General features: G+C 43.9%; 1 protein-coding gene across 1 annotated transcript in view; it reads right to left on the reverse strand.

The window, feature by feature from the left end:
- LOC140198605 (protein unc-80 homolog) overlaps window positions 1-17185 on the reverse strand; it is a 227770-nt gene that overhangs the window by 131824 nt on the left and 78761 nt on the right. Inside the window, 4 exon segments of the mRNA XM_072259605.1 lie at window positions 1328-1415; window positions 3110-3216; window positions 9469-9686; window positions 12570-12668. Coding sequence (XP_072115706.1) covers window positions 1328-1415; window positions 3110-3216; window positions 9469-9686; window positions 12570-12668 — 512 coding nt within the window.

Raw genomic sequence — 17185 nt, forward strand, 5'->3', positions numbered from 1 at the left:
AACTAGGAGTTGAGGATGCCATCGTCTTCCTGCTGTACCGTGTCTACGCCCACCTGGACAAGCCAGCGAGCACTGTGAGGGTCATGTTTTTTGACTTCTCCAGTGCATTCAACACCATCCGCCCTGCTCTGCTGGGGGAGAAGCTGACAGCGATGTAGGTGGATGCTTCCCTGGTATCATGGATTCTTGATTACCTGACTGGCAGACCACAGTACGTGTGCTTGCAACACTGTGTGTCCGACAGATGGGGGACTGTCTTGTCTCCCTTTCTCTTCACCATTTACACCTCGGACTTCAACTACTGCTTCAGAAGTTTTCGGATGACTCTGCCATAGTTGGATGTATCAGCAAGGGAGATGAGGTTGAGTACAGGGCTACGGTAGGAAACTTTGTCACATGGTGTGAGCAGAATTATCTGCAGCTTAATGTGAAAAAGACTAAGGAGCTGGTGGTAGACCTGAGGAGAGCTAAGGTACCGGCGACCCCTGTTTCCATCCAGGGGGTCAGTGTGGACATGGTGGAGGATTACAAATACCTGGAGATACAAATTGATAATAAACTGGATTGGTCAAAGAACACTGAGGCTGTCTACAAGAAGGGTCAGAGCCGTCTCTATTTCCTGAGGAAACTGAGGTCCTTTAACATCGGCCGGACGATGCTGAGGATGTTCTATGAGTCTGTGGTGGCCAGTGCTATCATGTTTGCTGTTGTGTGCTGGGGCAGCAGGCTGAGGGTAACAGACACCAACAGAATCAACAAACTGATTCGTAAGGCCAGTGGGGATGTTGTGGGGATGGAACTGGACTCTCTCACGGTGGTGTCTGAAAAGAGGATGCTGCCTAAGTTGCATGCCATCTTGGTCAATGTCTCCCATCCTATACATAATGTATTGGGTGAGCACAGGAGTACATTCAGCCAGAGACTCATTCCTCCAAGATGCAGCACAGAGCGTCATAGGAAGTCATTCCTGCCTGTGGCCATCAAAATTTACAACTCCTCCCTCGGAGGGTCAGACATCCTGAGCCAATAGGCTGGTCCTGGACTTATTTCATAATTTACTGGCATAATTTACATATTACTATTTAACTATTTATGGTTCTATTACTATTTATCATTTATGGTGCAACTGTAACAAAACCAATTTCCCCCCGGATCAATAAAGTATGATTATGACTATGACTAAAGCAGGGAAAAAATAATTGAAACTCAATCCACTGAAGCCACTGGACACAAATAAGGTACAACTCTGGAATGGTAGGGCAAGTACCATCTTTCTCTTCTGGATGATGAAGCTTTGATGGATTCCTTCGGCCAGAACGCCATTTACCAAGTCGCTTGAAGAAGTTCTCCTCTTCATCTCGCCCATCTTCTAGGCCCTCACCTTCAGACAGCTTTACTGCACTATTAAATTTCACCTGTGTACAACAACATTATAAAAGAATAAATTATAAATTTGCTCATTGGCAGAATTTTAAAATCAATAATTGATTCGGACACTTGTGACAAAATACTATATATTGCTAATATTGTTCTCATAGGACTTTCTTGTTGAAAATAATAAAAGGATACAAATCCAATTCCCACTTACCCCCTCCGCAACCAAAGAATGTCAACTCAAGTGTATGGTCAAATGGAGATTAATCAACAGTATCAAAATAAAAGGGATAATATTCTAATTATTTCAATAACCTAGATGGATTAAAATGAGAAATGATTGAAAAGTATTCTCCTGAATTCTAATGCATACATGCTTGCATGTGTGACTGCAATTTTGGTAGGGATACAAAATTCCCATCATTACTATTGGCAGGGCCTGGGTGTAGTATGCATGATTAGTATTTGTGTTGGTGCATGGCCAAATGGTTAAGGCATTCGTCTAGTGATTTGAAGGTCGCTAGTTCGAGCCTTGCCTGAGGCAGCGTGTGTGTCCTCCAGCAAGGCACTTAACCACACATTGCTCTGCGACGACACTGGTGCCAAGCATGGGTGTCGTGGAGAGGGGAGACTTGCAGCATGGGCAACTGCTGGTCTTCCATACAACCTTGCCCGGGCCTGCGCCCTGGAAACCTTGCAAGGCACAAATCCACGGTCTCATGAGACTAATGGATGCCTATTGATTGATTGATTTGGACATGCTGATGCAGCTATTTAAAGGTTTGCATCTTAAAGTACAACTGAACTAATATTGTCAGGAATGAAATGCTGGATTTTTATGTCAGTATTTCTTACCGCATAACTCATTTACTTAATGGATCATGGGGCAGTTTGGGGTAACTTCACTCATCATTTCCTCATTTACATCAGGAAATAAAATAAGAATTTAAAACATAACCATATGAGATGCACATGTTGTATGGTAAAATGGAATCACAAGTAACGTTTTGTTTTATTTTACTTAAATGCTTATTCAAGAGGCAAATGTTATGCTGATGCTTTGTCACTTAATAGTGTTTTAGACAGCAGCACGAGCTGAGAACGGGGCACATAATTCTAACACATCTACACCTTGCATGAAAATTAAAATTAAAACAGATGTTAAACACATTGTGTTTGGAATAGATTTTATAACATTGGACTGCTAAATGCTGGCAATACCGAAACTCCAACTGCCAATAAGTAAACCCATAAATCATAACAGTCTATTATGATGAAATGTTTTTTTGATGAGAATAACACATTGAAACTGAGTGTACAGAGCTTGCATTGAAATAAACTTTTTAAAATGTACCCATTATTTTTGTAACATTAAAACAAGTTACATATAATGTATATTTTGAGAGCTAGGATTTATAATTGATTAAGAAAATTCTCCTTAGATTGATTACATGCAATACTAGCATACACTTAAAGTAGAGATACTCCAGCAAGAAGCTAACTTCGAAGTACTTATGGGCAAACAGTGTAGCACCAACTGATATGAATTACAAACATTTATTTGATTACACATTAGAAACTGGACATCCAAAGCAATCAATTAATTGTAGAGCTCTTTGACGTCCCGAAAACACAAATTTATAAGGGAAAAACACTTTCCACGTGACATAAAGTATAAATAAAATGTTGTTTCTGATAGTGCTAATTCAATATAAACAAAAATCAGTCGCTGCACCTTTGAATTCTGGCGTATAAATGAAAGTCTATCCACCGAGCTTATGTCCAAAAGGTCTTCAACACCATCTGTTAGCCCTGATAATGAAGACCGTTTCAACCAGTTTCCTATGATGACAAACATAATTCACAGTTATTTCCATAATGATTTTCCTTTGAAGTACATCTTTATTTTGTAATTACAACCAATCTGAAATGTTAAAATGCTATGCAAGTATATGCAAAAGCTGCTATTCTTCAAAATTTTCCTGAAAATGCATCGTGTCACCAACTGTCCAACTTATTTAATTAAAATGGAAGGGCAGAATAGCTTTTACAATCAGACTCAGAATCAATATCACTGGCATATGTCGTGAAATTTGTTCACGGCAGCAGTACAATGAAATACATGATAAATAAATAGAGAAAAAATGAAAAAATAAATTGCATTAAGTGTGTAAGCGTTTCTTCTTTCATGTTACTTGCTAAGGCTAATGATGAAATGGCTTCTTTGTAATGTTAACTGATGAGGTAATGTTCTCTGTAGCATGTTTGGGTTATATTTAGTGATAATGGGACTTGTATTCATTTGCTAACCAATTGGAATAGATGTTATTTACTCTGTCTGTGTGAAAGCTGTTAGTTTGTGTGGGCTTGGGGAAGAAGGCGCGAGGAGGATGAAGAGAGAAGACGTGGCTTGAGGAGATGGTTGCCGGACCCGCTGGGCCTGGGCTTGGGGCGGGAGCCCAGGGGTCGATGATGAGTGGAGGAAGATCAGCGAAAGGGAATCCGTGAGCTCCAACGTTTGTGCACTGGACATGTTTATGAGCCTATTGGCACCTTTTATTTGTTTTCCTTTTCTTTCGTTTCTCTACTAACCCCATATTTAAATATAAAATCTTAATCGTATAACCACACATTGTGGATTGAATGTTATTTCGGGGTACTGATGTTACACAGGGGACACAACATGCAGCATTCACCCAAACAAGAGGGCTAAAGATTGGTCAGGAGGGAGTGCCAACCTTGAGATCGTGCCACTAGATGCAACAGTCTTAAAATGTGGGGTTGCTCGTCCAGAATATGGATTTTTGTAGGGTGCTGTGTGTTTGCCCTGTTTAAATCAGTGCTGGTGTGTCTCTGTGGGATTGCGGTTAGACATGTGTGCCTCTGTGGGATTGGGGTTAGTAACAGGCTGAGTGGGGTGGATATTCATACCTTGGATGAATTGTTAATTCGATTTTTGAGTATGGTTAAACCTGATGGCGCGTTTGAAATCATAAAGCCAAAAGTTGATAAAATGGTGGGCTCAGACCTTGCTTCAGCGCGGGCTAGTGCTGATGTCACGGAGGTGGGATTGCCAGTGTTTATTGGTGCCCCGGGTGAGGCGTGGCCAGGGGCTGTCCATACTGTCAGGAGGGAGGGGGCGGAGACGTGGGCGGAGTGGAGCTCTCAGTTGTTAGGTGAGTGGCAGTGCTCAGTTGAGGGAGAGTGGCAGGGATTGGTTGAAAGTTTGAGTAGGCGGGCTGGTGACGGCATTAGAACTGTCAGGGTCAATTACCCCGTAGTGACAGAGGCCAGTTATCTGAAAGTGGGGGGAAAATGCGTCTGGTTTGACTGGAAGTAAAATGCAGCACCTGGGGGGGCTTTCCATACCTGTGTCAGGAGATTGGGGGAAAGTTTTCAGGGTATCTTCTCTGGTTGGGGGGGCCAGATAAATTGCTTGCGGTGCCAGTGGATCAGCCCCTCCCTCAGTTGTTCAGCTGATCAGAGAGGTGTTGGGAAACTTAGTGGAGGCCCAGTGGGGGAACGGCTTGGGGTCTCTGGGGGAGCACGTTCCCAGCAATGTACCAAGGAATTCCAGGAAGAAAAAAACCCTATTCCTGAGGGATTAGTGGGACCACGCTTCAGTGTGTCATTACGGATGGAGGGAAGCTATACTAAGGCCATCCTCAACACTGGGGCGCAGGTCAAGTTGTTGTACAGTTCATTTTACAACTGGTATTTGAAGCATTAACCCTTGACACCATTCCGGGCACTGGAAAGTCCGAATATCAGTGCTGGGGATTATCCAGAAGACGATTATGGGTCAGTGAAACTGGAGTTCTCGGAGACTAACGTTGGGGTGTCTGAGGTTCGTGAATCGTTAGCATTGATGTGTCCGGACACTGTTGAGACGGGCAGTGTTTCAGTTCTGGAGGGGACCAACACCCCGCTGGTGAGGAGGTGCATGGGGGCCTGCCAGGAGGATGCGGGTGAGAGCTGACTGGGGGCATTGTCTGTGCACCCAGTGTTTCGAGCTGCTTCTGAGGACGTGTGTAGCAGCATTGGTCCGGTACTCAATTTAAACGAGAGCCGATGGTAGTTCGGCCCGGGGGAGGTATCTGAGGGTGAGACCCTCTTAGTGGATGCTCCAATGTACCATGAGGGGGGAAGTTGACCGCTAAAGACACCTCGGTGAGAGAGAGGTTGCGGCAACTGGCCCCTGTAGACGTGGAGGACGCAGGCAGCATGTGTGTGCATTATAGGACCCTGAACAGGCGCACTGTACCTGACCAGTATGCAGTCCCCAGGGGTGAAGACGCGTTGGTTTGTCTGAGTGATGTGAAGTGGTTTAATGTGCTGGATCTGAGGAGTGGATGTTGCCAGATCCCGATGAGTGAGGCCGACAAGGAGAAGACAGCCGTTATAAGTCCCCTAGGATTCTTCCAGTCCGAAAAGATGCCCCAGGGCATATCCGGAGCCCTTGCAACTTTCCAGCAGGGCATGAGGAAGATGGTGGGGGATGTGGAATTGTTTGGAGTTTTGGTGTATTTGGATGATCTCCTAGTATTTGGATCTGCCTCAGAAGAATATGAAGCGAGGCTGTTGCAGGAGCAGCTGAGAACTAAAGAGTTAAAGCTTTCTCTGGACACGTGCCAGGTCTGGTGAAGGCCGCAGCTCATAAGTGACTGTCTCTAAGGGATCAAGTTTTAAGTGAAGACAGACAGACAGAATTCCCAGCAGAGACTGGAGAAAGCGATCCAGAACCAGTTGGAAGACTTGCAAGTTGAGGAAGACAAAGAAAGTTGTCTAAGGCCAACAGAAAACCGAGAGCCCAGAGAGGGGAGTTTGACTACACTTCCGAGGAGGTGAAGCAATTGCAGACAGATCTCCGAAGAGAGAAGCGGACGCTTGAAGAGAACTTGAAGATAACCATCGACAGTTTAAGTGAAGTGAAAAAACTTTTTCAGGTCGGGTTGGAAGAAGCTGGTGGAGTAACTGCGTCCCAGATTGAGATGACCAAGAAGTGGGAGCCAGAACTGCTGAGACTGTGACGAGAGTTGGAGGAGTCCAAGAGAAGCTGTCATCTCGATTACAGGAGACTGAAGAGGCTGCAGAAGCAGTCCAGGCCAAGTGCTCCAGCGTGGAGAGAACCAACCAGCAGCTACAAATCGAAGAAAAGGGGAAGAATACGGATTCGACAGATGATGAAATGGAGATGTGGTACATGCTGCCTTTCGCTAACTTCCCCTTGTTGGATGAAGAGACTCCTGGCCCCTCTCCCACTGAGTCAGGTGTAGTGGGGAGAGCTAGCTGTGGGCAGCCTGGGTTACTCCAGGACTCTGAAGGAGAGACAGGGGTGCCTGGACACAGGACAGGAGGCTCCGAGTTGCAGTGGGGGCATGAGTGAGAGATTGATAGAGGATTTGGCAAGGAGACCCGAGGTATCCCCAGTAGAGTCCAAGCCTGAAGGGTTTAGGTGAGGGGGTACGGAGGTCTCGCAGGATTAGGAAACTCCCAGATAGGTTGGCATATGTAGCACCTGGGGAACAAGGCGTAATGTCTACTGTTTGGGGAGCAATGTCACTGTTTGTACCTGGATTGGGTTTTTGTGTCTGCAGGAGGGGTTGGCGAGTAATTTAGAAGTCATGGGGACATGACTAAATTCAGTGGGGGGGAGTGTAAGGGTTTCTTCTTTCATGTTACTTGCTATGGCTAATAATGAAATGGCTTCTCTGTACTGTTAACTGATGAGGTAATGCTCTCTGTAGCAGCATGTTTGGGTTATAATTAGTGATAACGGGACTTGTATTCATTTGCTAACCAATTGGGATAGTTGTTATTCTTTCTGCCTGTGTGAAAGCTGTTAGTTTGCGCGGGCTTGGGGGAGAAGGCGCGAGGAGGATGAAGAGAGAAGACGCGGCTTGAGGAGATGGTTGCCGGACCTGCTGGGTCTAGGCTCAAGGTGGGAGCCTAGGGGCCAATTAGCAAAGGACGGTCAGCGAAAGGGAAGCCCTGAGCTCCAACGTTTGTGCACTGGACATGTTTATGAGATTATTGGCACCTTTTACTTGTTTTCCTTTTCTTTTGTTTCTCTACTAACCCCACACTTAAATATAAAATCTTAATCGTTTAACTGCAAGTTGTGGACTGAATGTTATTTCGGGGTACTGTACTGATGTTACACAGGGGACACAACACGCAGCATCCACCCAAACAAGAGTGCTAAAGTTACAGTGGTTCACAATGGTTACAGTGTGAAGAGGCATGTCCTGGGTGGTGGGGATACTTAATAATGGACACTGCCTTCCTAAGGTACCATTCCTTGAAGATGTCTTAGATACTACGGAGACTGGTACCCACATCCTCAACAAAGTTGTCAATACAACTCTCACACTATCCTGCAAAATAATACACTTTTACAACCTACCTGTTATAACAGTGCGCACCTGAATGCAGCAAGTCCCAGATTAACATTAAAACCTGATCTAAGTAGTATGTGACATTTATACCTTACAAATGTCAGACTAAAAACAAGTTTAATTAGAATGAGTCTAATCATTTGTTCACCCAGTTTTTACATCAATGGCCAAAAGCTTAAATGGATCAATCACATTGTCTACAATAGCAAATCACAGTAGCTACAATGATTTGACTGTTGACCCCCTAAAGCCTATGCTCCATCTGTAAAGCACACTTCGATGATGCTCAGAAAGCCCTCCATCATCAAAAAAGTCATAGCAGGTTTGATCACCACACTGCTTCTCATCTTCAACATTCACTTCAACATACATTGGCACATCAGGGTTGCAGATTTTAATCTTCCCCATGAGTAGGATGAACAGGTATCTCAGTTTTAAGCCTTAACATTGGTGTCTCAACTTCTTCATGCAGGACAAATTGATTCACATTCAATTGTTGTTGACTTCATAATAAAGCATAAATGGATTTTGCCAAATGACCACGTTCATGAAACAAAATTCATGTTGTACAAGAGCAAGAAGGATCTCAGCAATATTTTTGGCCTCACAGTTTTACAATGTACAGTGATAATAGCGATTGCACTGAGTAACCACACATTTATTTGGCTGAACCCAATTCAATAACTAGCTATGCTCATCTTCTGCTTTAGCCATCCATCCTCAGCAAGTGACTGGAAACACCCCACACCTCTAACAGTGGGAATATTGCAGGAATGTGTTCAGGAGCAGAGGCAGGTGTGGGACTGGGAACGTGATCCTGAGATATATCCTAGGATGCGCTGGGACACATCATCAGTGATGTAACCTGGGATCATTGGGTGTTCTGGATCCTTCAAAGTCAGACACCCTTGCCCAGGTGACTCAGCCAGGGTTGATCAGGCTGTGGCTTGTGTCCCAGCAGCATTGGTCACCAGATCACACCTCGTGATCCATAATCACCTAGAGGCTCGCTTAGCGGCCTCCGTGACAGTTCTGATAGCTCTTTTCTTTGCAGCCCCTGTAATGCCAAGGAGAGACTAGTTTCTGCAGAGAGAGCAGCCATCAAAACCTCAGCATCCGACCTCTACAGGCTCACATCGTGCCCTCCCCGCCTCTCTCTAGCACTGCTCTACTGGCTCCTGGTATTTGGCTTACTTGTGTTTGGATGCCTCCTCAATCCAGTCTTCCCAAGGCACTGTCAGTTCTACCATGACCACCTGCTTCAAGGTTTCTGACAGAATGACCGCGGCAGGCCTCAAGGATGATGATGTGATGAGGTCATGAAACCTTAATTGCTTGTCAAGATTGACTTTCAGTTGCCAGTCAGTTGCAATGGGTGAGCAAGCCTGCACAGCAATGGAGCTAGGCAGGTGGTTGGAACATGACTAGGATTGAGGCATGGATCCAGAGCTGGGAACCACAAAGTGATTGGGAATATGGGGCATGTGTGCTCAAACACAGGGGAACAAGGAGTCAAAGGGGCGGTACAGTGCATGAAGCATGAGGTGTTAGAACTCAGAGCAACTGGGGGCGAGAATGGCATAGAGGAGAGGGGAGGGGAGGATCGGGTAACCAAAGTGAAGGGGTGAGGTTTTTGGATAGGGAAGTTTGAAAATGCCTTCGATATAACTGCAACAAGATTAAATATTACCTTAACAAAATTTACCTATAGGGAGTTTGAGCTTCTTCCTCAGGGAAATTCTTCTGGATCGTGAGCGCGAGCGCCTGTCTGTGGTGGTTCCAGAATGAGCAGTTGTGCATTCTGAAGTGTCTTGCTCAGACTGGCTGCTTGTATCACTTGCAGCACTCTGTGATTTAAACATTTTGCGCCAAAAGTCCTTTCGACCCAAAAGAGCTCCTGGAATTTGTTCCTCACTGTTAATTTAAAAAAAATATTTGTTAACAAAAAGATTATAAGATAGGAGTAGGAGTAGACCACTTCATCTCTAAATCCAGCTCTGCCATTCAACATGATGATAACTGACTACCCCACGACTCAACTCCTCCTTTGTACAGATAGCCATAACCCTCAGTTCCCCAATGGTTGAAAAATTTATCTACCTCCACTTGAAAAATGTTTAGTGATCTCCCCTCCACAATTCTCAAGGGTAGAGATTCAATACCCCCTTTGAGAAGAAATTTCTCCATAGTCCAGTTTCCCAAGTAAAGTTGATACTGCAAACACAGTAGTTACTGAGAGTGGATAGGAAAGGAACTTTCTTGCTTACAATAATTGGAAATGCTTGCCCTAGAAGAGAACTTCAACAAATGTTTTTATGTATTTTTTTTCTAAGGGCACATAGCACTGCCATGAGAGTTTTATCTCTGACTGAAATAGCTCACATTTTGAGGACTACAGTGCTTTATAAAAACTGGCCAGATTTCAGAATTAGGTTTAAGGCAGATCTGATATTGCATTTTCTTTCTCTTCTGTCCTTTTTATACTTTCACACAGTATCCACAAATTACAAGTGAGTGTGGTGGGCTGTATCTTGGCTGCTGAGGACCTGGTGCTATGGGGATGGATTTATGGTGGTCCTGTCACAAGAAGCCCTGCCCATACATTCAACCAGCAATATGGTCTGGCCATACCCCATCAAATACAATTCTGAAAACCTTACTCTGAATCCAAAGCTATCATTCCAAATGTACAGACCACTCAAATGATAACAGAAATATATACAGCTGGTTCATTTTACTAAATGTTCAGGCACCACAAAATAATAATTCCTTTGAGCTTACAGGATCCCAGGAAGTCCATCAGCAGCCCATTGGTTCCATAATGAACTAATGGTCTGCCTTAGCCATGTGATAGTTTCTTAGTCCAGACCAAATCATACCAGTAAACCATAAAACACAAGCCTGGAAATTGTGAATGAATAAAAATATAAAGCAGATAAACATTTTTATCTATTAGAATGTTGGAGATGCTCACACAACCGCACAGTTCCTAGATGCTTGGAGAAGATAGTGGTTAGCCTTTAAAAAAAAAAGTCCAAGTTTCAGGACGAGGTTACTAACAAATTCGATAGGACTCTTGTGAACCTTTTTGAAAGCGTATGCCCAAATTAGCGATCAACTAAAAAATTCTCTCCTGTGGCATAGTAATTTTGAATAGAGATTATTATTAATTAATGAATTCGTAACAATAATTATGGATATTTTAAGCAAAAAGTATGAGCCCTATTACTTCTTTATTTATTGCTTTACTACTAATAAAAATATAATGGAGACAAATTGAAATAAAGAATTTTTAAAAACCTATTCAAAATTATTAATATACATCTTTAAAAAGCAACTGAAACATACCATTTCTAAATAGTAGATTATTGTAACCATTTATGAACCAAATCATGATGTGTGCATCAGGTCTGCGAGGATTTCAAAATGTACCATCCAACATCAAGTGTGCTCGCAAATGCTTAGCCGCCATCAAGCTAGCCAGCGTGAGGAATTTCCTGTGAAAACGTCTCACTGCTCTCCGGTTGTAAACAATAATTCACTGATTCATTTGGCAGTAAAGATAATCATTATGTATCTTTCAGTTATGGGTGGGGTTTAAAGAATTGAGAGGAGGCACTGCATGCTGCGCAATAAAAACTTTGCACGTGTCACCTTGGGCATGCGTGCCATACCTTTGTGACCTCCGTAGAGGCTCTTTTCTCACAGTCACTTATCTTAACATTCTTGTGGTGTACAGTCTCTGACCAATTTTGCAATTCTGGCTGATGCCACTCCCACAATAAAATAAAATCAACTGATAACTAATTTCTAGATCATAAGGCCTCTGATGCAATTTAATTCTACAGTTTCTTTTCTCGAGTTTGCTCTGGCAATTGGAGGCTCCATTCTAAATGACTATACGATATAGGAGCAGAGTACACTTCTCTTCCTCACTTTATCCTGGCTGCCTGCCGAACAAACTTATCAGCATGTCTTTCAAGAGAGACAAACTATTTACTTGCAGGCTGAAAAGAAACTAGAATTGTACTGGGACATAGTTGCATTTGCAACACAATGAACTAGTACACAGCTGGGCTTGAATTCTACCAAGCACCGACCCTTGGGATTATTTTATTCAATAATACTATTATTAATATATAATATTATAGGATAAACAAACAAGAACAACTTACTTAATAGATACGGCCACTCCAAACACTCATAACATACAGAAATCAATAAGTGAAAAACACCAGAAATATGCAGAATCAAATGAGGACATGGAAAGGCTATGGAACATGAACAGATTATACATTGTCCCAGTAGTAATCTCTACATCTGGTATCATCCCTAAGTCACTACGCAATAACATTAAAGAATTAGGCCTACACAGCAATATTTATATAAATCTCCAAAAAGCCACAACACTAAATACCACTAGAATAGTCTGAAAATTCCTAGCATTTGAGAAATGAGTGTGCTTGGCTATGCCTATACCTCAAGCTTTACCAGCATGAGCTAGGAAGAAATAAAAATACAATTATAATAATAGCAACAACAACAACCAAATTTATCATAAAACTATTGAACCAAGCATCCATTAACACAAGTCAAACACAAAAACACTAATAAATCAAGATTTAATTTTAGTGCACCTCTGCCATCCACAACAGGAGAAAACAATAGAATATTTAAACAACTAAAATCATCAATATCTTTAAAGAGCCATTTTTGCCTTGTGATTTTTTCTGGCACACCACTTTTATGTGTAAAGGATACTGGAGGATAAGTTTTAAACAACTTCGTGTCACTTACTGTTCTGGGGTCTGAGGAGGACGACTGGAGATAACACTGCGACATTCGTCTGGTGCTGCTGAGGCTTGTGCTTTCTCAGTAGCTGACCCTCCATCAGTCCTGCAATCAACCAAATTCAGATGTTATTACAGACACTTCCAAGCCAGCCTTTCAGGTCATCTATACTAATGCCATTAATGCCAAAAAGTTTCCTCAGATATATAAAGAGCAAAACAGAGACAAGAGTGAATCTTGGACCGCAAGAAAATGTTGCTCAAGAGGTATTAATGGGTGACAAAGAAATGCAGATGAACTTAAGTGTTTCGCATCAGTCTTCACGTTGGAAGACACCACTAGTATACCAGAAATTCCAGAGTGGCAAGTGGCAGAAGTGAGTGTAGGTACTATTACGAAGCAGAAAGTGCTTGAGAAGCTGCAAGGTATTAAGGTACGTAAGTTATCTGGACAAGACAGAATGCACCCCAGGATGTGAAGGAGGTAGCTGAAGAAATTGTGGAGGCATTCTTTCAAGAATAACATGGTTCCAGAGGACTGAAAAATGGCAAATGTCACTCCATTCTTTAAGGGGGGAGGGAGGCAGAAGAAAGAAATTATAGGCCAGTAAGCCAGACACCGATGACTCTGAAGATGTTAGAGTCAGTAAGGATGATGTTTCAGGGTACTTGGAAGCACATGATAAAGTAGGCCAAAGTTAGCATGATTTCTTTCAAGATTTCAAGGAAATCTTGCTTAACAAATCTGTTGGAATTCTTTGAGGAAATAACAGACAGGATAGACAAAGGAGAGTCAGCGGAAGTTGTTTACTTGGATTTTCAGAGGGCTTTGACAAGGTGCCACCTTAGTATAGTGAAGATGGGCTTACCGGCAGGAGGCAAAGAGTGGGAATAAAGGGGGTCTAATTCTGGTTGGCTGCTGGTGACTAGTGGTGTTCAACAGGAGTCACTATTGGAACCACTTCTTTTCATGTTATATGTCAATGATTTGCATAATAGAACTGATGGCTCTGTGGCCAAGTTTGCAGACAATACAAAGAAAGGTGGAGGGGCAGGGAGTTTTGAGGAAGCAGCAAGTCTGCAGAAGGACATAGACAGATTGGGAGAATGGGCAAAGAAGTGGCAGATGGAACATAGTCTAGGGACAGAAGGAATAAAGTGCAGACTATTTTCTAAATGGGGGAAAAATTCAGAAATCAGAGACGCAAAGGGACTTGGGAGTCCATGTGTGGAATTCCCTGCAAGTTATCTTGCAGGTTGAGTCGGTGGTAAGAAAGGCAAATGCAATGGCAGCATTCATTTCGAGAGGACTAGAATACAAGAGCAAGGATGTAATGCTGAAGCTTTATATGGCGTTGGTTAGACTGCACAGGGTATTGTGAGGAGTTTGGGCCTCTTACCTATGAAGACATGTGCTGACATTGGAGAAGTTACAGAGCAGGTTCAGGAGAATGAGCCCGGGTATGAAACGGCTAATGGATGATGAGTGTTTGATGGCTCTGGGCCTGTACTTGCTGGAGTTTAGCAGGAAGAGGGAGGGATCTCATTGAAACCTAATGAATATTGAAAACTCTAAATCAGTACATGGATGTGGAGGGGATGTTTCCGATAGTGGGTGAGTCTAGGACCAGAGGGCACAGCCTCAGAATAGAAGAACGTCCATTTAGAACAGAGATGAGGAGGAATCTCTTTAGCCATGGGGTGGTGAATTTGTGCAATTCATTGCCATGTACATCTATGGACATTGAGTATATTTAAAGCAGAGGTTGAGAGGTTCTTGATTAGTCAGGGCATCAAAGGTTACGGGAAGAAAGCAGGAGAATGGGGTTGAGAGGGAAGCACGTTGACCATGATGGAATGGGGGACCAGATGAGATGGGCTGAATTACCCAATTCCTGTCCTATGTCTTATGGTCTTACCTCAGGACAGCATCCTTCAATGCCTTGCCTATTACGTGTCTGTCTAAATGCCTCTAAAATGTAATTGTATCAGATTCCACTAGCACTTCACAGACATTAACCAGTCTGTGTAAAAACTTATCCCTCAGATCCCCTTTAAAATCCCTTCCTCTCACTCCTATTCTTCAGAGTTTAGAAGAATAAGGGATGATGTTATTCAGACATAACGCGCTGAGGGATAATGACTGGGTAAATATCAAATCAGAAGCAAGAGAAAATTTGCAGGTGCTGAAAATCTGAGCAACACACACAAAATGCTGGAGGAACTCAGAAGGCCAGGTAGCATCTACGGGAAAAAAGTACAGTCGACATTTCAGACAAAAACCCTTTGGTAGGACTGGAGAATAAAAGCTGAGGAGTAGATTTGAAAGGTGGGGAGAGGGGAGAGAGAAACGCCAGGCGATAGGTGAAGCTTGGAGGGGAGGGATGAAGCAAAGAGCTGGGAAGTTGATTGGTGAAGGAGACAGAAGGCCATGGAAGAAATTAGAAAGGTGGTGGGGGGTGTGGTTGGAGCATCAGAGGGAGGTAATGGCGGGCAAGGAGATAACATGAGAGAGGGACAAGGGGATGGGAAATGGTGAGGGAGGGTGGGGAGAGGCATTACTGGAAATTTGAGAAATCGATGTTCATGCCATCAGGTTGGAGGCTACCCAAACGGAATATAAGGTGTTGTTCCTCCAACCTAAGTGTGGCCTTATCCCAACAGTGGAGGAGGCCATGGATGGAGACATTGGAATGGGAATGGGAAGTGGAATTAAAATGGGTGGCCAGTGGGAGATCCCACTTGTTCTGACAGATGAAGTGTAGATGCTTGGCGAAGCAGTCTCCTAATCTATGTCAGGTCTCACTGATATACAAGAGGCCACACCAGGAGCACTGAACACAGTATATGACCCAAACAGACTCACAGGTGAAGTGTCGCTTCACCTGGAAGGACCATTTGGGGCCCTGAACAGTAGTGAGGAAGAGGGTTTAGGGGCAGGTGAAGCCCTTGTTCCGCTTGCAAGGATAAATGCCAGGAGGGAGATGAGTGGGGAGGGAAGAAATGGAGAGTTTTGAGGCCTTCCTGGTGAGGGATGGAGGTGTACAGGGAGATATCCACAGTAAAAATAAGATGATGGGGGCCAGAAAACCTGAAATCCTTGAAACGATCAAGTGTGTGTGAGGTGTCCCGGATGTAGGTGGGAAGGGACTGAACTAGGGGGATAAAACAGAGTTGAGGTATGCAGATATGAGTTCAGTGGGGCAGGAACAAGCTGAAACAATGTATCTACCTGGACAATCAGGTCTGTGGATCTTGGGTAGGAGGTAGAAACAGGAGGTGGGGGGTGCGGGAACTATAAGGTTGGTGACAGTGGATGGGAAATCCCAGAGTCAATAAAGTTGGTGATGTTGTGGGAGATAATGGCCTGGTGTCTGAGAGTTGGTGCTGGGCCTCAACAAGGTAGACGTCAGTTCGCCAGACTACTATAGCACAACTCAGTATCATGGCGAGCGCAGAACTCACTGAGGTATAGGTGCAGGGGAACAAGGTGAGGCCTTACTGAGGACAGAATGTTCTGTCTCAGAGAGGGGAAAGTCGGAGGGAAAGGTAAATACCCGGCATGGATGAGAACTAGGATCAGAGGGGGGGAAGGGGATTGGTGGTGTCTGAGGAGAAGGGAGGTTTGGAGTGTGCAGGGATGGTGGAGTGAGAGGAAAATGGAGTGTCCAAGGACCCAGGAGCTGGCGGTAGGACCTGAGAGAGACAGGATTGTGGAGTGGTGGTGGGGGAAGGGGAGACAGGGGTACCCAAGGGAGACAGGGGCCACTGATTTTAATTCCACTTCCCAGTCAGTGTCCCATTCCCATTCCGTTATGTCCATCCATGACCTCCTCCACTGTTGGGATAAGGCCACACTTCAGTTGGAGGAACAACACCTTATATTCCATTTGGGTAGCCTCCAACCTGATGGCATGAACATTGATTTCTCAAACTCCAAGTAATGCTCCCTTCTGACTTCACCATTTCTCATCCCCTTATCCCTCTCTCATGTTATCTCCTTGCCCGCCATCACCTCCCTCTGGTGCTTCTTTCCCCCCCTTTTTTCTTTCTTCCATGGCCTTGTCTCTTTCACCAATCAACTTCCTAGCTTTTCACTTCATCCTTCCCCTCCAGGTTTCAGCTATCTCCTGGTGTTTCTCTTTCCCCTCCCCTCAGCTTTCAAATCTACTCCTCAGCTTTTTTTCTCCAGTCCTGCCGAAGGGTTTCAGCCCAAAACGTCGACTGTACTTTTTTCCATAGATGCTGCCTGGCCTGCTGAGTTCCTCCAGCAATTTGTGTGGGTTACTTGGGTAAATATCAATATGAGTTAGCATCAGGGGAACTTCGAACAAGGGGAGTTAGTTACAAAATAAGGGGTGGATTATTTAACACAGAGGTGAGAAGAAATTTCTTCCTGCAGAAGGTGCTGAATCACTTGAATTCTACACCCTAGAGTTGAGAAGCTGGATCATGGGAAATATTTAAGTGGAGACAGATTACTTTTTGAAAGATCAAGAAATTGACAAGAGGAAACTGGTCAGAATATATCAGCTATGATCATAGTGAATGGCAGGGTTGGCTTGATGGGCCAGTTGGCCTACAACTTGTTTTTGCACTCATAATCACTTCTTACTGAATCAT

Source organism: Mobula birostris, chromosome 6, assembly GCF_030028105.1.
Source record: "Mobula birostris isolate sMobBir1 chromosome 6, sMobBir1.hap1, whole genome shotgun sequence".
In the NCBI taxonomy this organism is placed as follows: domain Eukaryota; kingdom Metazoa; phylum Chordata; class Chondrichthyes; order Myliobatiformes; family Myliobatidae; genus Mobula; species Mobula birostris.